Source organism: Thermobia domestica, chromosome 4, assembly GCF_964235325.1.
Source record: "Thermobia domestica chromosome 4, izTheDome1.hap1.1, whole genome shotgun sequence".
NCBI lineage: Eukaryota > Metazoa > Arthropoda > Insecta > Zygentoma > Lepismatidae > Thermobia > Thermobia domestica.
Genome location: NC_137457.1, coordinates 26,275,813 through 26,300,451, shown reverse-complemented (window position 1 = coordinate 26,300,451; position 24,639 = coordinate 26,275,813). Strand labels below are relative to the sequence as shown.

General features: G+C 36.8%; 1 protein-coding gene across 1 annotated transcript in view; it reads right to left on the bottom strand.

The window, feature by feature from the left end:
- LOC145682709 (uncharacterized) overlaps positions 1-23,971 on the bottom strand; it is a 149,901-nt gene extending 125,930 nt beyond the window's left edge. The window contains exons 1-3 of the mRNA XM_081754097.1: positions 23,837-23,971; positions 16,988-17,018; positions 2,847-2,888 (exon numbers count right to left, since the gene is read on the bottom strand). Coding sequence (XP_081610223.1) covers positions 2,847-2,888; positions 16,988-17,018; positions 23,837-23,920 — 157 coding nt within the window. The 5' untranslated portion in view covers positions 23,921-23,971. The remainder of the gene's footprint in view (positions 1-2,846; positions 2,889-16,987; positions 17,019-23,836) is intronic.
- Positions 23,972-24,639: the final 668 nt, after the last annotated feature.

The following is a 24,639-nucleotide window of genomic DNA, read 5'->3' as shown; positions in this document are numbered from 1 at the left end:
TCTTACCCTGTGAATTGAACAAACCTGTAGCCTGGGGTGACCCGGGAACAACAAAACATTCGCATACACATGAAGAATAATATGAGGCTTTTGTAATCTAATTATCTTCTCTGTCTTTCTATTCTCATTAAACCGATAATATTCTTCCTCCTTCGTTGTCTTCTCTCTATGCATCTAAACATTGCACAGAAATATAGCTACAGGGTGGCAACGAAATCCCGTTACCCATTTATAAATACTAATGTAAGTGTTTCCGTTACACATTAGTAGGTTTCAGTATGATGGGGCACCTGCCCATTATGTCCTCGCCGTACGCGAATATCTTACGGAAGTCTTTTCTGGGCGTTGGATTGGTCGCGGTAGACCAGATTTGCACGCACCACTTGCCTGGCCAACACGAAGCTCAGATCTCACCAACTGTGATAATGCGCTATGGGGGTTCATAAAGGGCATCGTTGCACCAAACCGTTACGATACGGCACAGAGGAACTGACAGAAGTTCTAAAAAAAAAAAAAAAAAAAAAAACTTTCACTCAAGTTACACCTGCAATGATCCGCAAAATGTCGCATAGAAACCGGAGGCACTGTGTTATCATTTGTCATAAGAGTGATTGTTGACTGACTGATCATTTGGACACTTGATGTTTCCTCTCTCAATAAAACTTCTCGAAAGCGCTGCTATTCATATCATTTAGTTCTTTCCGTGTAGTTATTTAAGTACGTTTAGTGATTTATGTTACTTATTTTCAGGGGTAAGGGGGCCGCCCTGTACAAGATAATGTAGAGCTGATGTTAGAATTGGTTTCCGGGTCATGGGTCTGTCTGGGTCGCTGGGTTTTCGGGTCAGATCGTACCTAAGAAATGAGACCCAAACCTGGGTGAGCTGAGAATAGTTTCGACCCAAGTGCCCAGTGATCGGGTATCCAGTGTCATCACTGCTGTGCAACCGCCTACTGTAGCAGATTCATGCCCATCAAGGTTAAGTGCCCATGTTAACAGCGGCGCAAATTTCTCTTCAACATTGGTAGAGGTGGATGAGTAAGACCATTCCCATATTTTTTTTAAAGATCAAAATATTTATGAATTTGAAAAATAATGCTGTGGAGGATCTGAGGAGCAAAGTTGTCTTCGACATTGTTAGGTGGGTAGATTTGAGGCCTATTCTGGGGGAGTGGGAACATGAGTCTCATATGGTAGATAAATCTAATTTCTGAGGGGAACCGCTTGTATATTACATATCAGCCTATGTGCAGTACATGAAATGGCAGTCGGACATAAATCATCACATTTCTCCCCAAAAAATGCATTTCAAATCGAATTATTGGAGAGACAGTTCCCCCAGTTCCAAGAATGAGGTGGACATGTCCCCCTTATCCCCTCTGAACTTGCGCCAGTGCATGTTAATAAGGTCTCCCTAGTTTCGGTATCTCTTAAAGAAGTAAAACACTTTTTTTGCGGTACACTGTTTTTACTTTATATTTTGTATTAAATATTTAACTCTCATGTCGGAAACAAATTTTATGCAAAATGCTCTTGGTTTACTACCACACAGTAATGTTATATGACATACTCGACAATTTTTACTACGTAACTGTATTGTGCTATCATAGAGTGCACTCTCAAGAACATATTCTTGATTCTTTAAAATTGTACTTGTATTTTCTACGTAAATGTTAATAATGCCATACGTAAATACGAATTTAAACTGTAATAACTCATCGTAAACTATAAATGTTAGAAAATGCAATAATTTAAGAGAAATGTTGCTAATTATTTAGATATCACAACATCTTTAGAAGTATTTTTGCATAATATCGTTAGAAAAGGTTTATGGGTTAGGTTATTTTAATACACATCATCTTTTGGTCTAAAAATTAATACTATTTTAGTAAATTGTGTTATATTAATTAATGCAATATACATCCATGTGATATATTTAACTGATTACATATAGAATTAAGAATAAATAAATACATCGTGTTTCAAAAAAATTGAAATGATTTTGGATGGAAATAATTACGAAACATGGGACGTGCCGAGTGTTGTTGCAATGGGCGTGGCCAAGAGTTTCAGAAGATCGCCGTTAGATGTCAGTCAAAGCGTCTTCTCTGCAGTCAGTCGAAAGTAAGATGATGTATGTCCGCTTAACAGAAAGCGTATTGTGCGCTGGAGTTTGCAAAGACTGAGTCAGTGATTTCGGTCCAACATGCTTTCCGTCGGCGTTTTGGCATTAATACGCCTGCACCCAAAAATATTTGTCGTTCGCATCGCCAATTTGAAGAGACAGGATGTTTGTGGAAAGGTCAGAGTCCAGGTTGGCCTCATACTTCTAATAAAATGGTGGAAAGAATAAGCTAAACGTTTGAGCGGAGTGTTGCTGCTTGAGGACACACAAAGCATTTGTAATAGCATAGCTGAAACTTGAGGATTTTGTACGTATTTTGCAATATATCCCACTTTTGTAGTATGTTTTATCAATACATATGGATTTTTAAAATCAGGTTATTCTTTTTGAAACACCCTGTGCATAAGAAGAACACAAAATACTGTTCAATTCTACTACCAGTTATAGTTGGTGGGCTGTTTGGAATTTCGCTTCCTAATCAGCACCGAGGCTATATGAGATGTGGATCTGCAGCTTAACGTGGAATCTGAACATGAGCTCTCACTGGGAATCGAACCCGGATACCATACAGAAGGCATGTTCACAACCCATATGCCCAAGTCCTTAGAAGTATTATCATATACTTATATTTTTAGTATACAATTAAATAAACCAATTTAATTTGAATTCTATTAATATAAATAGTTTATAACAAAACGATTTAAAATATTTTGTTTCTTACCTTCAGATTCGCAACATTGGTCGATTTCTCTGGGACACACTGCTTCCAATATAAAAAAGTAAGTAGCAATAATTAATTTGTACAAATATATGATATATATATATATATATATATATATATATATATATATATAGAGAGAGAGAGAGAGAGAGAGAGAGAGAGAGAGAGAGAGAGAGGGAGAGAGAGAGAAAGTACATCTAGATTTGTGATCAATTTCAAGTTAAAGTCATAGTACTCTATAAGCTACGGAAAAGTACAAGTAAAAACGCAATCGATTGAAGTACATGTTATTAACAACAAGGGTAAAAGTGGACCTGAAAAGGTAGGGGAACGCATAACATCACACCGTCCTCCTTGCATATCTTTGCCCAATGTAATTTTTAGAAAGTGGGGGGAAGCTACAGATATTTTCTGGAAGTGAAGGGACGGCGTCCCCTTGCATTTTTACCCCTGGCTAACATTAATATATTATTTAGACTACAGTACCTTAACAATAATTTATTTTTGCTACAATACACATTACTTCAATGCAACTAAAACTGAGTTTAAAAGTACAATGTCTTAAAAAGGAAAACAAAAAACCGACACCTACTTCACTTTACCTAAACCTTCCCTAGCTAACGAGCTTCCCATTGGTAATACTGTATGATTTGTGCCTCTCAACGGAAGCTCTGCAAACTGAAGTGCATCGATGGTTGGTAATTTTCTTCGTTAGAGGGCAAGATTTAATCGGAAACAATGTTGGGTTCTGGTGATACACTGTGATTGTGCTGATTCAAATATACCAATATATATATTTTATATTATTTATGTGTTATCAGAATCTCTTGTTCTTTGTATTTTTCCCTCATGGTTTTAGCCTTCTTTTCACTTATTTTCTAGTTTCTTGCACACATTGCATTTCGTTATTATTGTTATTGTTGCATTACCCTTTCCTCGATTTATCCATCACACCAGACCACTCCAGAAGAACGACGCACCTCAGCCTTGATCCACTTGAAGCGTTGGGCCCGGAAGCAGTGGCAACGTACCAGAATTCCCCAGTTCAAAACACTTTGGAACCACCTAGTATCCAGAGTCAGGAAAAGGCTCCTTCGAATCAAAATCAGAAACTGGAACCTCCACCTCCAGGAGCTAGATGCACCCAGCAGGCAATTCTGGAAGTTAGTGAAAAACATCACAAGACCAGAAGCAAACTCCAGAACACTCACACTTCAAACTCCACAAGGAACAATACACGAACCGGAAGAACAGGCAGAACTTTTCGCCCAGACCCTGGAAACCACCTTCCAGATCAACGCTACCAACACGCCAGCAACCACCACTGCAGCAGTACATAGATCCTACCACCTCTCCCGAATAGAAGACCCACCTCCTCCAGAAGCCCTCACAACACCGCGGGAGATACAAGCAATCATCAAGAGGATCAATGCACACCGGGCTCCAGGTCAAGACCGAGTGACGCCGCAAGCACTGAAGCACCTCCCGAGAAAGGCCCTGGTCCTACTCTGTAAGTTGTGCAACGCCATTATGAGAACCGGACACTACCCAGAAGCCTGGAAAGAAGCAAAAGTCATAATGCTGGCCAAACCAGGAAAGAAAAGATCAAACCCGGCCAACTACCGCCCTATCAGCCTGCTCTCGCATACCAGCAAGGTGTTTGAAAGAGTACTGCAGAGCAGACTTCAGCAATTCATAGAAGATCATGACATCATCCCGGACCACCAGTTCGGCTTCAGGAAAGGACACTGCGCGGATCAGCAGCTGGTACGGGTGGTAGAGAAGATATGTGACAGATTCAACGAGGGAGGCCACACCTTGGGGCTTTTTCTCGACATAGAAAAAGCATTCGACAAGGTGTGGCACGAAGGCCTCTTTCACAAGATGATGCTCCAGGGCACTCCGCACTACCTTCTGAGAATCATCAAATCCTTTCTTCAAGGAAGAACCTTTCGTGTTGCCCATGCAGGACATCTAACACCCTCCAGACCTATCCTAGCAGGAGTCCCCCAAGGATCCTGCCTATCCCCAACCCTCTACGCCATGTACACGGCGGACATTCCCACAACCCCCAACACAGCGGTAGCAACATTCGCAGACGACACGGCAATCTTTGCCAGCCATGGAAACATCAGATACGCTGAACTATACCTCAGACGACACGCCGAACTTCTCCACCGATGGTCTGAAGAGTGGAAGATCAAAGTCAGCGAACAGAAGACCTCAGTAGTAAACTTCACAAGAAACAGAAGAAGGGTTCACGTCAGGATCACCATGGCTGGAACACCCCTCCAGAACCGAGATGATGCCAAATACCTCGGAATAATACTGGACAGGAAACTTACATTTGCTCACCACATACATTCCATCGCCAAGAAAGCCAGTCAACGCCATCAAGCCTTGCTACCGCTACTCCTCTCCCCATCCCTCACCCTGAAAACCAAACGCCATATATATCAGATGAGCATTCGTCCCATCCTGATGTATGCCCACCCTGCATGGCAACACGCAGCAAAAACGCACCTCAGCCAACTACAAGTCATCCAGAACAGAGTAGCCAGGGCTATCACTGGACACTCGAGAGACACTCGCCTCGAGCAAATACATGAAGATTTGGAACTCCCATTTCTACATGACTACAGAATCCACAGATCAGCCAACTTCTGGAGGACAATCAGAGCCTCGCCACACCAACACATAGCCACCATAGGAACGGCCAACCCAAGAAGACGAACTTACAAGATGCCGCACCCCTAAAACGCACAACCACTAAACTGACATAGGAACAGCAAAAGAGGAGCGCGACAGTTGCGTCCTCTCTCACAACAAATACGCACGCAAAACAAACGACAGTCAACAACACAAATGGAAGGCAAGGGCCCAAGCCCGGTACTTAAATCAACCACAAAAACCTCCAAGAAATCTCTGCTCTGCTCTGCTCGATTTATGTTTCTTGCTGGTAAATGTATGTATGACTGAGTTATAAATATTAATATAAGATAATACAAACACTGTAACCGCCTGGAGTTCAAGTCGCTGTTCGGGCGTCCATTTATTTGTAATCGATTGAGTGTTCATGTCACTGTTCGGGCGGCCATTTATCTGTAACCAATCTCAAGTTCGTGGTCCATTTATTTGTAACCGGCGTGGTTCTGTTCGCTGTCCTTGGCTCGTGGTATTACCAATAAGTATACTCCTGATACTTTAACTTACCTGGACAGGACGACGAAGACCTCTCCAAAGAAGATTACAAACTGTTTCCCAAAAAGCTCGTCGGTCTCAATAATGAGATGAGCATTAGGCGCCGAGAGGTTCGGGTGTCTCGTCTCGAAAACCTCACGGACGATCAGACGGTCATCCAGACCATAACGCACACAGACATCACTCATACACACAACGAAAACACACTGGATTAATTGACACTATACTTATTTATTAGAACACTATTTTGAAAAAAAAATAACGAAGAGAAATGAATACAACACTGGACACTAATAAATTTTGTCGCTGAAATTACGTTTTGCCCTATTCGGGAAATATAGCCCTTTCTATATATATATGATTATAATTCAGGTATCACTAGAAATACTTTGCTCACACCATGAACACACTTGGGGGATTCGCACTGGGGAAAAGTTGTCTGGATCGTCCCACGATGAACCCAGTTGTTACGCTGAACAGTCCTGCAGCGTAAAAGTAAATCTTGAGTAAATAAACGAAAAGAAGGTCTTCACAGTTGAATTCTGATATTGGAGGGCGCGTATATAACGTTTGAAACGCACAAGGTCTGCGGACCTGGGATTTCACTGATTGGGGCTAGCCGTAAGAAATCGTCCTTCACCGGCTAAATAGCTTGTGCCCCTTAACACAACTTATGTTTGAAGTTCAACGCGAGATGCGTGGTTGCATCTTCCAGACCTGTAGTCAAACTCCCTGAGCCTTCAAGCTCAAGCTACGGATTGCAATGGTCAACAGAAAGTGTTGGCAGTTCATTTCAAAAATTACTCAGTTACTCACCTGTATGCACATACCAACAGAATATAGAAAACAATTTCTGTTAATTTTAGTCAACTGCCTATAATGCACTAGACACGGCGATAACACTGGCGTGAGAAAGTACAGATAACGGGCTACGAAACAACACAGTTGGTGCCACTTTGGTTACTGAAACATCTGGTCAGTCCGTATTTCTCCACTCTATTATAATGTTTCCATAAGCGATTAAAGAAGACACTTAATTCAGTTCCCATTAACTATAGAATATATACTATGCATATAATGAGTCAGGGAGAAACACTGAAATGGTTAGTCACTAACTGAAATGTTCTCAGCGAAAACAACGTTTTAAATATATATATGAAAAAACGATGAAAGACTTCTTTGTCCAATTGTGTGGGAAAGAAGTAATTCCCACCAAAGAAAGAACTTATATGCGTTGCAGAATAAAGTACAAATCGAAAATAATAATCACTGTCTTCACGAAATATACAGGGCGTCCACAAAAAAATACTTCTATAACCTGGTGGCGGTTATAGATTGGTGTCCGAAAGTGGAACAACCTGTCAAGTGCACACGTAGACAGGTTGAGAACCCTTGGCCGTCTGACGAAGTATGAATAAAATTAGGTTTTTCACCTGAAAATTTAAAATAAGTTAGTTGGCAACACTGTCATATGGTGTGAGACTTACGTGCATAGACGATGAATGGTTTTTCACCTGAAAAAGGGCTATTTAAAATAGTTAAATAACTAGTCCACTCACTACAACATGATGAGGTTCCTGCATGAGCAATGTCCAATCCAAACGTTCCATAAAGTAATAAGATCCTCTTGAACAATTGGTGCAGTTGAGTGTCCTTATCTTCCGTTTCTTCACATGTTGAAACCATGCTGTCTTCCTGTGTGAGTATCCTCCATTCCTCCATGGTTCTCCAACGATGAGTTGATGAGGGGAGAAGGGGATTTTTTTTTTTTTTTTAAACACTGGTGTGAGAAACGAAGTACGGTTACAACACCTGTATGATAACCTTTTTTTTTTTTTTTTTTTTTTTTAAGTTCGCAGAAAGCGTTTATAGGGCTATTTTTTTTTTTTTTTTTTTAACACGCAAATACTTTTCGTAAAATGTCTAAGTGTTCCGTTTCGATCACTTTATTTGATGTAATATGAAGTAAATACGTTATAGGGCTATTTAAATGTTTTTTTTTTTTTTTTTTGCAACACTAATAAATTCTTTTCGTGAAATGTTTAAGTGTTCCGTTTCGATCACTTTATTTTGCGTAATATGAAATAAAGATACACACTCAATAACTATTCATGAAAACATCGACTTAAAGAATTATCAAATATCTCAATAAAAATAGTAAATATACTGATATCTGTATTTAAAATATCAAAATGTGAATGAATAAGCAAATAGCAAAACATGTTAAAGGTACTAAAATATTAGAATTGTTATTAAAGTTTCGATATCGCTATAATATATTTGAAAAATATGAAAATCATTGAAAAAGTAAAATGAATGGAAATATAAACACATGATAAACTGACAATATATAAACAAAATAAGATTTTCACCTGTATGTCCCTTTTTTTTTTTTTTTTTTTTTTTTTTAACTGTGCCTCGTGTTGTTTGGCAGAAAAGAACGAAAAATCGTTTTTCAAAAATAAAAAAAATGAACTTAAGTGTCAAAATTGACATTTATATTAATTCCAAGAAATAAGCATGATTCTGCATATCAAAGAAAAGATCGTGATTTCGTTGACATGTATGAAGAAAATTCGGCACGCCATAAGATCAAATGCCATCTGCTCGTCGAGACTTTAGTTCGATAATGCTCAATACAACAAATGGTTTCATTCTGAAACAAAGTTATTATTAGCTTAGGCCTAGAATAATGGTCGTTGTACACTTCCAAAAACGTAAACATTGTAGGGTTACCAGAACATATGGGTATTATCTGCAAGAGAACTTATTAATGCAGCGTTGAAAACTATACGGTGTTGATCCAAGTTTCTCAGAGGTCTGAATCAAGGAAGTTGACTCGCTAGTCCAAACATTCCTGAAAATAAATGGTCATTATGCCATGAATTGACCAAAACTATTGGTGGGAAAATGTGTAATACTACACGTACTTACACACAAAATATGCCATCGACACCTGCGAGGCAAGACTAGAAACGTGGAACGGCCTGCAACCATAGGCACTTACAAAATGTTTCTATACATAACTGAAATATCAACACTAATATTCAGTAAAATACACGTATGTTCCCTGGAACATAACGTACATCATCCACCTGGAAAAAATGTGTAAACACACAAAATACAAATGCTCTCGTAGCATCGTAAAATATGTCTCTAAAAGACAAAATACATGAGACCTATTAAAAGAAAAACATGAGATACAAACAAGAGTATAGTCAACGACATTACAAATTTCTGGTCGGTCTGAAAACATCCAAATTAAATTCCCTACAAAACAGCTGTAACAAGCTTCCTTAGGCATCTTCGCTACAAATATTCAAAATGGTCTTATTAACATATTAAAATTCAGTCATCGAGCATATGAAATAATTGACAAAGTCATTTTCATAAAACATTATGGCTTCATGCTGTTGGAAAGAAAATAAGTTTATTTTTCGGGATCTATATCAATATCTGTAAGACGGCTGAAACCTCATAAATAATGGGCCATGTCGATTTTTGAAGAAAATCATCCGTCATTGGCAGTATGGCTGAAACCTAAAGATTTGTATTCCAAAACCTTTGGCCATGTTGATTTCTGAAGGAAATCCTCCATACTGTTTGTTATGGCTGAAACCTAAAGGTCTGTATTTCAAAACCTTTGGCCATGTTGATTTTTTTTAAAAAAAAAAATCCTCCATAACAAAAACAATTTAGCTAAAAAAAAAATTCCAAATAGTTTTGGGACATACTGTGAATAAAACATAACTTTCTCAAAATTAATGTAAAACTAAACATTATAACATATTAGCATACAAATGCACATAATAAAAATTACAATTCATATACACTAAAATATTCGCTGAAATGTTACTAGACAATAAAATATACTCAAAATATTTAACCTAAGAATATGCATGCTTAGTTACGAGTTACTACAAAAATGAAAACGAAAATCGAAGATTAACACTACAAAAGAAATTTAACATTGATTATAAGTGTAAAGTTTCATATTCTACGCATGAGATTACATTGTAAGTTTCATTTACAAATACAGAAATATATACATAACTAACAACTAAAAATTTTCTTATCCTGGGCATCTCGATACATTTTTTTTTCTAAAAGAAAATCAAACATTAATTCTAAATAACATGTAATAACATATTTAAGAATTTCGAAAGTGAGAAGCGATCCTAAAAAGGAATTTAAAATTTAAAATACTGTAAAAAATATATATTATAACGCCAAAACATCTTCCCACTGGCTGGGGATACGGAAATCGCGCCAAGATTTCAAATTGCTTTTAAAATGCAATTCCCCTACGTATATGATTACGTTAATTATTTACTAAAAAATCTAAATTCAAACATCTGTAATGAAAAGAAGAAAAAATTAATAACATTAAACTAATAGTAAGCCAGTGATAAGGTTTGCAACATTAGTATTCAATTGTGAGGCGCGACACGGAGTAAAGACCAAAAGCGGAAAAGAATCAGCTGTGTGTCGTTCGTCATTCGTAACCATAAGCACAGGTGGTCGAGAATGCAGCGATTATCTTATCAAAATAAAGAAAGAAAAACGTGTTATCTGCTCATTGCCGAACAGTTAAAAGCTAGAAGCAAAAATAAGTTTGAGAGAAATGCGTAGTTCTTCTTTTCGTGTCCAGGTGTTCTATCAAAAACTAAAAGCAAAAAGGAAGAAAAATGAATGAATGTCTATCGCTTAAAAGTTGAAAGAAAGTTTAAAAGAAATGCGTTGCTTTTCTGAAACAAAAATTTGTATCAACACACAAAGTCTTGGTTGCCCCCCTTTTTTTTTTCTTTTCCTATGATTACTGTTTCTGCCTTGGTAACTGCAGTCTGTTCGTTTATTTCTACGATGGTTACCTCTCCGTACAAAAATACTCTTAATGTTCTCACTCAAGTTGCGTTTCCAATCTCGTTTGTGATAACTCATATTTCGTGGCCGTGATTTACGACTCCTTCTGTTTCTGTTACTACCTTTTCGAGTGCGGTCTTGGTTCTGATTCCCTTTAAATATCGTATTGTTTACGATCTGAACTTGGTATCTTTGTTTATTACAATAACTGTAACTTCGTTTACGCTTTTTCTCTCTGTAGTTTGTGGTAGTTTGTTTTGTGCGCTTACGACCTCTGTCGTCTACAATCATATGTTCGTGGATTTCACTACTTCTGATACTACAAGTGGTGTTGCTAGATACTGAATGAATAAAATCGTTGCCAGATTTGTTACGAGGTTGGTTTAGACTACCTGTCTCTGGTTGGAATTTAGATTTCTGTCTTTCCTTTTCATTAGCAATGTTAGTCTCTAGCTCAGGTTCCAATTCCAATGTTTTGTTTACGCTAGGAATATCAGTCACTAACTGAGGCTCAAATTCCAGTGTTTTGTATCCAGTAGGAATATCTGACTGTAACTGGGGTTCACATTCCGGTGTTTTGTTTTCAGCATTTTCCGTTTGCTGACTATTTTCACGAAACACGTCCCGTAAAGCGTCGATATTTTGCCCTAAATCACTCTTTAGTTCTTTTTCTAATCTATCGATATTCTCTTTATTTCTATCTACTTTTTGTTCTAATCTAGCTAGGTTTTCTTTATTCTCAGCACGGTACTCTTTACTTTGCTTTAATAATTTAGCAAAGTAAGCGTGATTTTGTTGCAAAAGTAACTCTAATTTCTCATTAAGTAAAGCTAGTTCTGCTTGCGTGTATGGCATCTTGAACAAAATAACCTAGACTATCACAAAAACATGATTAAAATCACCTGAAAGAGATTTTCTTTTTTAATTCCTGGTACTGAGCTGAAAGAAAAATGGTATATTAAAATATTGGTCTTACAAGTATATTCGAGCACCAACGGTCTCGATTCGGGTCGGTAGTTCGGGCGTCATTTATTTGTAACCGCCTGGAGTTCAAGTCGCTGTTCGGGCGTCCATTTATTTGTAATCGATTGAGTGTTCATGTCACTGTTCGGGCGGCCATTTATCTGTAACCAATCTCAAGTTCGTGGTCCATTTATTTGTAACCGGCGTGGTTCTGTTCGCTGTCCTTGGCTCGTGGTATTACCAATAAGTATACTCCTGATACTTTAACTTACCTGGACAGGACGACGAAGACCTCTCCAAAGAAGATTACAAACTGTTTCCCAAAAAGCTCGTCGGTCTCAATAATGAGATGAGCATTAGGCGCCGAGAGGTTCGGGTGTCTCGTCTCGAAAACCTCACGGACGATCAGACGGTCATCCAGACCATAACGCACACAGACATCACTCATACACACAACGAAAACACACTGGATTAATTGACACTATACTTATTTATTAGAACACTATTTTGAAAAAAAAATAACGAAGAGAAATGAATACAACACTGGACACTAATAAATTTTGTCGCTGAAATTACGTTTTGCCCTATTCGGGAAATATAGCCCTTTCTATATATATATGATTATAATTCAGGTATCACTAGAAATACTTTGCTCACACCATGAACACACTTGGGGGATTCGCACTGGGGAAAAGTTGTCTGGATCGTCCCACGATGAACCCAGTTGTTACGCTGAACAGTCCTGCAGCGTAAAAGTAAATCTTGAGTAAATAAACGAAAAGAAGGTCTTCACAGTTGAATTCTGATATTGGAGGGCGCGTATATAACGTTTGAAACGCACAAGGTCTGCGGACCTGGGATTTCACTGATTGGGGCTAGCCGTAAGAAATCGTCCTTCACCGGCTAAATAGCTTGTGCCCCTTAACACAACTTATGTTTGAAGTTCAACGCGAGATGCGTGGTTGCATCTTCCAGACCTGTAGTCAAACTCCCTGAGCCTTCAAGCTCAAGCTACGGATTGCAATGGTCAACAGAAAGTGTTGGCAGTTCATTTCAAAAATTACTCAGTTACTCACCTGTATGCACATACCAACAGAATATAGAAAACAATTTCTGTTAATTTTAGTCAACTGCCTATAATGCACTAGACACGGCGATAACACTGGCGTGAGAAAGTACAGATAACGGGCTACGAAACAACACAGTTGGTGCCACTTTGGTTACTGAAACATCTGGTCAGTCCGTATTTCTCCACTCTATTATAATGTTTCCATAAGCGATTAAAGAAGACACTTAATTCAGTTCCCATTAACTATAGAATATATACTATGCATATAATGAGTCAGGGAGAAACACTGAAATGGTTAGTCACTAACTGAAATGTTCTCAGCGAAAACAACGTTTTAAATATATATATGAAAAAACGATGAAAGACTTCTTTGTCCAATTGTGTGGGAAAGAAGTAATTCCCACCAAAGAAAGAACTTATATGCGTTGCAGAATAAAGTACAAATCGAAAATAATAATCACTGTCTTCACGAAATATACAGGGCGTCCACAAAAAAATACTTCTATAACCTGGTGGCGGTTATAACACTATAAAAACATAATACAGGCAAATGCAAAGAAATACTGCAAGTGCATCACTCACTTCAAAATTTAATAAACATTCAGCTGATTTTTTGGTATTGCAACTTCATATTTTCTATTGAAAGATTTGGAGAATAAAAAATCACACACACACACACACACACACACATATATATATATATATATATATATATATATATATATATATATATATATATATATTACTAATAAAACTCCAACTGACCAAAACTATATATATGGTACTTGTACCGATTATGGCCCGGGTCCCTAATATGGCCCACCCACCATATCTCTGCAAATTTCGGTTGGTGCTACTAGATGACATTATAAACTGTATCCTCATGACAAGCGTAAACATAATTGCGCAGCTCAGAGGACATAGTTTATATTGTCATCTAGTAGCACCAACGTAAATCTGCAGAGATATGGTGGGTGGGCCATATTAAGGACCCGGGCCATAATCGATTTGTGTTACAGTTTCGGCTATGTAACATAGCCTTCCTCAGACATTATTAGAGAAATATCCAATTTTGACAGCTTATATACAATCTTGATGCAAGACACGCCCACTTTCTCTTTACAAAACATAAACTTTTAATTGGCTCAAAAAGTAAATTTTTAATTACTGTAGTCACTTTCTCTTTTTGCACACCTGTTATGAAACTCTTAATTAGCTGTTTGTCATTTACATTTACTATTCGATATTACTATTACTATTTCTATTCGCTATATATATATACTTATTTGAGTTACTGAAATTGCGTTACAGGACGAATTGTTGACACTACAAATGTCACTAGATTTGTAAATAATTTGCCAAATCTTCATTTAAAAATCACCAAAACAATAGCCAATCGGAATTCTGGAATTGAAATCCCTTAGACTTAGCGACTCTTTCCTCAAATTGGCAACACTGCTCGGAGCGGCAGGTATCAAAGAAACAGCAGGTAACTCCTTATGTGTTCTCACTACTAGAACTTGAAAACGTCATGAGGATGGCCTTCGTGACGTCCCATCTCAAATCATAGGTTGCACTTGATGTTAAATAGTTTGAGACAACGTCATTAGGTTTATGATCTTTTGATTGATCTGAGAGATTTTGAATCATTATATAAGCCTAGTTGAGCGTTGAGGTTGATTGAGATCAAGGTAGAATCATGTTATGATTGAAATGTGAGTGGTATGAGGTTGTCTGAAATTGTGTTCTATGAATTGGTTTGAAATTGAGAGACAAAGAGATTGAGACAATTTGTAATTGAATTGAAATGTTCGAAAGTAGCTTAAGATTTCTTGGAACAGCAGTATTAGGAAATACTATTGTCTGTATATTATTAGCATCCACTCCCTTCGTACGGGGATCGTGGCTTCGATTCATAGTGGGATCCGCGTCGATAGTATTGGTATTAGAACGTTACGTCAAACTTATATCAGCGCCGTAATTTAATTTTTTTTTTCTTGGGATAGCAAGCATTAATATTTGGAGCCCCCTATTAACATATGAAGTATGAAATTTCCAAATTTGCTCCCTACCCTAGAATTTAAAATGATAATCAACATTATTCTTAATTCTAGGGTTGCCGATTGGCATTTCACAGAAGTTGAACATAATTATTAATGCTTCTTTTTAGGTAAATATATTTTGTTCAGATGATAAGGCAACAACAGAGTTTTAAATTATTTTCAGTTTTTCTAGAAATGGTATGGTGGGCTCATTCCACGCTTCACAAGTTAAAGTTAGGGGACATTATTTGACACAACTTAAAGCATTAAGAAAAGCATATTGTTCCTGGGGGACTATAGTCAATTTGTTGGCACTGTAGTGAAATGTGCCGGATCACATTATTATTTCATTTTAATTGCTTTTGGAGAGTGTTGAATCTACTTGTTGTTATAGGGTGTGTTGAATTTATTTGTTGTCTTTGAGGTATGTTGAACCTACTTGTTGTTTTGGGATGTGTTGAACCTACTTGTTGTTATGGAGTGTGTTGAATTTATTTGTTGTGTTTGGGGTTTGTTGAACCTACTTGTTGTTATGGGGTGTGTTGAATTTATTTGTTGTCTTTGGGATATGTTGAACCTACTTGTTGTTTTGGGATGTGTTGAGCCTACTTGTTGTTTTTGGGATGCGTTGAAAATAATTTCTTTTTTGGGGTGGGTTGAACCTACTTATTGTTTTAGGGATGTGTTGAAACTACTTGTTCTTTTTTAGGTGTGTTGAACTTATTTGTTCTTTTGAGGTGTTGAACTCAGTTGTTGTTTTTAGAGTCTGTTGAACTTACTTGTTTTCATAGGGTGTTCATTCTACTCGTTTTTTGCATGTGTTTAACCTACTTGTTGTTTTCGGGGTGTGTTGAACTTACCCCAGCTTCATTTTTTGCATTGAATTTCGTATCGTATCATACGGAGTAAGTATGTTTTATCTTAAAGTGGGCTACCTTCGAACACCGGAGAGCTAGGGCAGTTGCCTGGCTGCCCCCACAAGTTACAGCTCTGTTACCGATTTACCAAGAAGTTGTGATGCTAAAAATGTAGCAGAAGTACTCTTATAGTCAGGGTGATTGAGTTTCAGACGTCAATATTTTACTTAACGTCTTTAACGGGTTTTGTTAAATGACATATCTAATTCTCAGCAACTCATCAAATGTGAACGTCTTCACTGTTTGGCACCAGTTGAACCTTCCAAAATGTGATAGGGCTCTTGCTGGAGTTCAATGCTCTGCATGCAGACATTACTGGATGTACATAAGGACATTTTCCATTTCCAGCAACTACTGTAAGGATAAGTTGGTGTTTCTTATCGTTGTGGTTGTTAATGCATGACAGATGTATAATTACTTTTCAAATGCACTGTATGTTCATGGGTAATTAAGTTTGCAATTGGTAAATGTATCGAGTCTCCGCTTTTAGTATTTGAAAAAGCAAACATTTTAATACGTGAGTTATTCATCCTTCTTTGGTGCCTCAGGTTTACTTTTATCGTTAGGAATGGCTAGGAGGTACTTTATATTTAGGTATGGGTAGAAAGTACTTTATATTTGAAGGGTGTGGGGAAAGAACATGGTAACCAACAAATTGTCAATTGCTGAGTTATGCAGCACTCGATAGAGAGCAACGCATACCTCTTCGTTTAATCTTGTCCGTTTCATCCTTCGTGTATAGTCTTATGTGAAAAATCAGGTTTCCGACTTGGAAAATGAATTGTGCAGCTAAAAACCTCTAATTTCTTAAAATAGTAACATTGTGGGTTACCATGTTCTTGTCTCACATCCCTCATGTAGCAATGGCCAGAAAGTGTTTTATCTTTAGGAATGACTAGGAGGAACTTTATCTTTAGGAATAGCTCGAAACTACTTTATCTAATGACTAGATGATACTTTATCTTTAGGAATGGCCAGAAGGGAAGTACTTTATCTTTAGGAATGGTTAGAAGATACTTTATCTTTTGGAATGGGTAGAAAGTATGTACTTTAAAGTATCTTTAGAAATTACTAGAAGGTACTTACCTTGTCGCATTGTTTTTCCCGTGTTTATTACCTAGAAAAGAAAACAGGATTACACTTAATTCCATTAACTTTAGAAGTGCAAAATAGATGGTACTTTCTCTCTTTCTAAAAAAATAAGTGAACGAATAAACAAATACAAATAAATAAAAATAAAAAATATCACGAAATTTCATCTTAGAAAATAACGAAATTTTCGCTTTTAGGGGGAGGTCAGACCTTTTGTGATTTTTTTATTTATCCGCCGCTTTTGTTTAGCTGTAGTGTATTCTTCAATTAATGTGATTTTACTAATTGTATGGAAAAGATGTCCTTTAAAAACTTTTAAGCAAATCTTTTCCAAATTGTCATAAGAAAGCTGTCAGTAAGTCCATTCTTAAAATTTGGTAATACATAATTTGAAAATCAAACACCTACACACTTCGGCCATTTACAAGCCTGTACAGCTGATCAAGATCCTATGAATTCGATTCAGATATTTTTGTTTGTTTCCAAAAATGTGAAACCCAAAATGTGATTAACCATAATTCAAGAATCAAAAAACCTTTGTATCATAATATTTCATACGCGTGTATGAGATCAAGGCCTACCACCACAAGAAAGCCTACCAAGTTTCATCCAAATCGAATTCGTACGCCCACACATTTTATACGCCACATTATGTACAGTGGCCTGTTTTCCATACAAGCATATTATGAACACTCGATTTTACGATTTGTAAATAAATAGTGGCAGACGACAAAAGAAAGTCATACCCACAGGAAGACACGAAAAGGTCCGAATAACCGAAGTTTCAAGAAGATTGGCCTTAAAAGGAGTGTCAAAGGAAGAGCCCTTCCGAATCAATAACTTCACTAACTAACTAACTAACTAACTCTATGGCCTATGGAACCCGGAGGTTCAATGCCGCATTCACAAAAGCTCTCCACTGATTTCTATCCTTAGCCAATTGGATCCAGTTTCTACTTTGTATTCCAATCTCTGCGAGATCCATCTTAATATTGTCCTCCCATCTGTGCCTAAGTCTTCCTAATGATCGTTTTCCGATTGGTCTTCCAGTCAAGACTTTGAAAGCGTTTCTACTTTCTTCCATTCTAGCTACATGACCCGCCCATCTAAGCCTTCTAGACTTGACGACCCTAACAATGTTGGGTAAACCGTATAAATTATGTAGTTCCTCGTTTTGAAGTTTCCGCCATTCCCCATTCCCGTTCCTCTTTGGTCCGAATATTCGTCTCAGGATCTTGTTCTCAAATACTTTGAGTGTATGTTCTTCCCTCAGAGTAAGCGACCACGTTTCGCAACCATTCAGAACAACATGCATGATTATCGTTTTATATATTTTAAGCTTCAAATTCCTCGACAGAATTCGCGACGACAAGAGATTTTGAACCGAATAGTAACACGAATTTCCTGCTCGTGAATATGATTTTCGTCTGTTAACTTTATTATCCACCATAATGATTGGCCCACCAGAATGGGCAGAACAGCTATCATTATCAAACCCGTCATTCCTCATGATCCTCTCTCTCTTCCCCAACTCTAATCCCCTGAAGTTATGGGGATAACGATCCATTAACTCGATAAAGGTATTCAAACCATTGGTGCCTATCGTCCACCAAGAAAACAGCTTGACCCACAAGATCTGGAACTAATACCACAACTAAGTCACCGCCTGCTAATTGCAGGAGATCTTAATCGCAGATATCCTACCTGGAATTCGAAAGTATCTACTGCCAACGGAAACATTCTCCATCAGGCACTGAACAACCTCGACTTCAGCCTCGTGGCCCTAGTCGACCACCACCCACTACCCTAGAAATCGAAACTTCGCGGACGTACTGAATGTGGTGCTTACAGCCAACATCATTATTTTGGATGGTCCCCATTTAATCATTGCACTCCAGTCGAATCATGTTCCGGTGCTACAAACCATCGCAGTCAGACATCACCTACCGACCACAAAGCCTCACAATCACAGATTGGACAGAATACAGGCAACACCTTAAGAACCCTAGATCGTTCGCACGGGAGACGAGATAGAAAATGCAGGGTTAGTCATCAGACCAATCAGATAAAAAGGCGCTGCGACAAGTCTCCACCACCACCGTCATCATTGGGATAGCGCAATTGAGAGACATCAGAACCACCACCTCGGTCCCACTGAAACGCTGTAAAGGAAACAATGGCAATGCACAAGGCATCCTGCCTACAACTAGAGTTTTAGGACTGTTTTAGTAAAATATCAATACATATAACATATTCTAACAGGTTTAATCTTCTTTTCTAAAAAAAAAATATTTAAGTTTGATCGATTTTTGTCGTAATTGCACTCTACTAGGGTTATTTATTCAAAAAGGTGGAAAACCCGCAACTGGATTTTTTCTTTCTTTCTTTCTTTCTTCTATTTCTCTTTCTTTCTTTTTTATTTTTGTTTCGCAGGATAACATCAGTAAAACATGTTTCAATAGATTTCAACTTCTTTTTGAAACGTTTGTCTCAAACACTAATTTCAATGAACAAATAGGCTTACATACAGAAATATAGTGCGAAAGTCTACTCTCAGAATTCTTGCGCACCCCCTTGCAAATGCCACTGCTTACGAACAATTTATTAAATTATTCGGACTTCCAAGCCTGTTGACACTTACCGGAAATTGCAATGAAAAGCCGTCTCAAATCACTAAATAGTCTCTCTTCTTCTTCATATTAAATGATTCATTCATATGCTTCAACAGAAATTGTGCGCAGTCCGATGCCGTTTGAAGCTTCATTGCGCATCTCTGACATTGTACATAGTGACAATATATACATCGTTTTAAAGCTTATGAAATTTCCAACAACTTTTGTTTGAGCACTTTTTCATATTTCTATTCTGTTAAGTTGTATGAGGCAATGGAAAGAATATGTCCCCTAATACAGATCCTAATTTTTCATTTTATCCTAAAGTTATGTAAAAATGGTTACTCGGAGAAACGTGATAATAACTTGTTACGTTACTTATAATATGAGAAGTATAATAAAGAAAGAATGATCCTTCTACGTTAATTATTTTAGAAGTTATGTGGCATAAACTAAGTGCATGTGAGAAATCCAAGATGGCAGACTATTTATTCAAAATGGAAGAATACCCGCAATTGGATTTTTTGTGATTTTACGAAGGTTAATGAGGAAGAGATCACGAACAAATTCCAGAAGGTCCCATCTTTTTATTTTATATGTCTACCTCAAACCTTATTTGGCCTACTCGTGGTGAGTTCTAGGCCTTTTCATGAAAAAAAAAAGAAGAAGAAATGGGCGAAGAGCTGCAAAATCATTATGAAAATGTATAAAATCACTCATATTAACGAATTATTAACAAACATGACCTCACACACCTGAAATAAAGTACTTAGACCATATAGAAATATTTTTTTTTTTTTAAAAAAAGTAATGTGTATTTCTTGCGTAAAGATAAATTTTGGTGTTTTTTTATATTCTTTAAAAATTTGAGGCCATTTGCGCGAACTGAAGATTCAAATTGAGATTTTTCGTTATTTTTTCCATTGATTACCAAGCAAATACTCAACTTTTGAGCAATATTAGAATTTGATATTCAAAAATCTGACTTTTTCGCTCCACCATACTGTCCATGTGACCTTAAACTAATGCGACCTAAACATGATTTATGAATGTGGTATTCAAATAGAAGGTCAGCTTAACAAATTTAACAACCATCATCATGAAGTCTGTTTCCAACAAGAAATGTTTATTTTAAATAATATAGTTACGACAGATTTTCCCGCCCCTCGAAACTTGCAAGCCCCTGCAAATGCACGTGTTGCACATTATGGTAAAACCGACCCTGCACGTCGCAAGTCACAAATTGAGCGAGGGAGATTTTCATTCATTAGTGATAACAGCTGTATCTTGGTATGTATTCAAGTTTTCAAAATGTTTAGAGAAAGTTGTACCATTATATAAATTAATTAAATACCATTATATACCATTAAATTAATACCATTAAATTATACCATTAATACCATTAAATTATACCATTAATACCATTAAATTATACCATATAAATTAATTACCATTATATAAAGTTGTACCAATACAAATTAATTTATACGTGTTATAGTGGTCTGGATCTACCTTTGGTACTCCACGAAATACGTCACTGAATCACTTGTATCATTAAAAACCAGCTGACACTTAACCCCTTTCTGCATGATTTTTTCTTTTAGCAACATAATAATAATAATAATAATAATAATAATAATAATAATAATAATAATAATAATAATAATAATAATAATAATAATAATAATAGTAATCACTATTGGAAATCCTCATATAGGAACTTGAAAAATGAATTAAAACTTGAATTTTAGATTTTTCACTTAATTCCGACGAGAAATAAGTAAGTGCCATATATGACACACTTACAACTCACAAAGAACACGCTATAGAGCGTCCCACCCTTAGATTGCAGTACAGGAGTAAATGGCAATGCTTTTCCTTATGCCCATTGTTGCCAAACTTAGCCTGAATTTCAGAAGTAGTTTATTTTACTAGGTATGAATAAATTATTGTAGAACATTGTATTCTCTATCAAATAATCTGTTTTTCTCACATCGAGAAGAATTTTCAAGTATTGAAATAAATTGAAAGAGTGAAATCTTGCTAATGGCAATTTCTAACGTCGTGTTAAATATATCACGTCATAAGTTCGGAACTCTAAGAGATACAGCGTTGAAACTTATACAGCTGTTAACACCATATTTGATGCCAATGTTGGAAAAGTTTGCATTCAAAAAAACTTTTTGAATTTTAAAATAAAAAATAAAATGTAAGAGAAAGTGCGTATACTATTGCAATGCAATATCTAAAAAGTTGACTAGTGAGAAACTTTTTTATTTTTCAGGTTAGATGGGGGTGCAAAGCGGGAAAAATATTGAGAAAGGATTGAAGTTATTTTTAAAACAAATTGCAGGTCGATATCTTTCTTTATTTAGGTTTTATGACTTTTAGTGTTAAGAGTCAACTTTCCAAAGCGCGCGCATCTGACCAGAAGAAAGGCAGTGACAAATCTTGTCAATGCTAATTTCCTTATAATGTTTGTTTTAAAGTTACTGATGTAGAGTATTATACTATACCGATGAGTATTTACTGTTGATGCTATGCGAGCAGGAATCTACTGCTTAACGGAAGCATATTCGCAAAATCGAATACTGGACTTCACCTACGATAAACATTGCGTCAACTCCACTCAATATTACGTTCCACTACTTATTTCGCTTGTTTTCCTTGAGTTGCACGCACGCAAGCACACACACACACACACATATATATATATATACAATATGACAAATATCTATTAATAATAACTCCCCTCATTCCTGGTGATAAATAGTTATTAGTTTTGTAATTGATTCATTTATGGTTCGCATGCAGTCCTTAAAGCTGTTTCAGATGCTGACAATTTTGACAATAAAAGTTGGTTTCGTTTGCAATTCCACTTCTCTTATTTATTTGAATACACAGATGAAAATGACAAAAGCGTTCATAACAAATAACTTTATGAGCTCACAAAGCAGAATGAAAGGCCTCTTTATTCTCCCCCCCCCATGCTTCTTTAGGAAGCAGGGTTTGATAATTCTGTTTGGTTTTGTTTCCTCGCCCAATGATTTGTATCTTGTTGGCTGTCACTATACGTGATTTAAAGTCACAACTTGCGCGTTTGTTTAGAACGGATATAATGCGGTTTCTTTTCATTCTTCTTCTGTTTCCAGACTGATATTGTGTGTCTGAGGTGTCAGAAGTGAGTATAGCAACTAGGGAGATTCAGTTCCTATTCACCATTGCATTTTTCATCATCATCATCATCATATTTTATTGGCAGACCACTTGCTGCAACTCAGAAGCTTCCATGATACACGGTCTTCGGTTAACTTCTTCGTCTTCATGCATGATTTTTCTATTTTGATATCGTCCAGTAATTGTAGTCTCTTTTCGTCCCCTCCCTCTTTTTCCTGCCACTATACCCTCTAGCACGTCCTTCATGATACAGTCTTAAACATCGGAAGTGGGGAGAAACCGCCTTCACAATATACTTTATGATGTGACTTGTTTGACAAACGGAATTGGATTAGCGGATATTTTGCGTACACAGACGAATGAGCGTTCTCGTACGTCACATTTTCTCGTCACTTATCACTATCACCCTACTCCAGTTTTCACTCTTATCGAACTTCAGTAGCAGTATCTTACCCATTGCTATTCCTTAGTTTGCCGCACAATCGATGCAGGAAATTTGTGTTTAGAACTGTTTAGCCTGCCATTTATTTCAATCATATGTTTTCTATTCGTTTCATATGTTCTCTCGATTTCGTATTGCTTCCATCAAAATTTTATTGCAATGATTTATAAACCATCATTTTAAAAAAATAGAAAACTTCTAACACAATTGTTAGACTGTTATTTCGTACCCTCCAATTCGCCGTTCTAAATGAATTTGCGCGATTGGAATTACAAAAGAGTTGAAATACATGAATTTAAGAAGGATTCATTTACAGACTCATCACTCTTTCTTTCTTGTTCTTTCTCCTAAAGAAAACATACGGCGGAAGAAATGTGGCAACAGCGCGCTCCATTTACTCTGTACTGCAATCTAAGAGTGGGACGCTCTTATAGATGACACCAAAATCTCTTAGTCATACACGTCAATAGCTCACACAGCAGACAAAATAGTCATTTGATGACTTTGATAAATCACAAAAAGAAAAGCCAAAATACAAAAAAAGGTATGTGTCATATATGACACGGCGTGCGGTAAAGGTTTTAATGGATTAAATGTACACTGTAAACAAACCTGAACCAATACAATTGTGATGAAACATAAGAAACAGATCTTCATTGTGGAGAAATCTTGTACGTTTTGTATTAAACGTAACATTCTTCATGTTTTCCATCGTAACATTATATATCGCAATAAGAGATTTTTAAGATTCGAATACATCTGGACTGTTTTTTTTTTCTTTGCCACTCAATATGTTAAAGCTTATCGTTTTTACTATTGTAAGCGCTGCATTGTAACTGTTTATTTCAGCTCTGAATGATCGGTGCTATTTCATACGTTACGCTTATTTGCATGTTTCACTTCTATTATTCTTATGTGTTTCTCCTTATAAACAAATACAAATAAATACATATATATGAGTAGACTTCGTTACAGTCTTGTTTCTTGTTTTTGTGTTTATTAAAAAGTGAATGAATATCAACATTGCTTTTCTGAAGTTGGAACATAAAATTCAGTGTACGTAATACCACCAGTGTAAGGAAAAGATGTTCTTAAAAAACTGGGTATTCAAATAAGAAAGAAACTAAATATCTAAGTCAACGGGATATCTCCTGGCCTTGTACCTCTCGGGAGATATTCAAGCTTACAACAAATTTATTTACTTATTTGTACACATTTCTGGGCAGCACTGGTATCTATGGCCTTAAGTCCGTCCCTTGGCAAGCACATTATCCCGGAAAGGAGAAGAAAGGAAGTGGCCTGTATGTTAGGTACAATCCCGGAATTCGCCTAATATGAATGAGGAAAACCCAGACGAAACCTCATTCAAAGTGGCTGTCCTGAAAAATAGTGTTACTCGTTTTTTGACCGAGTGT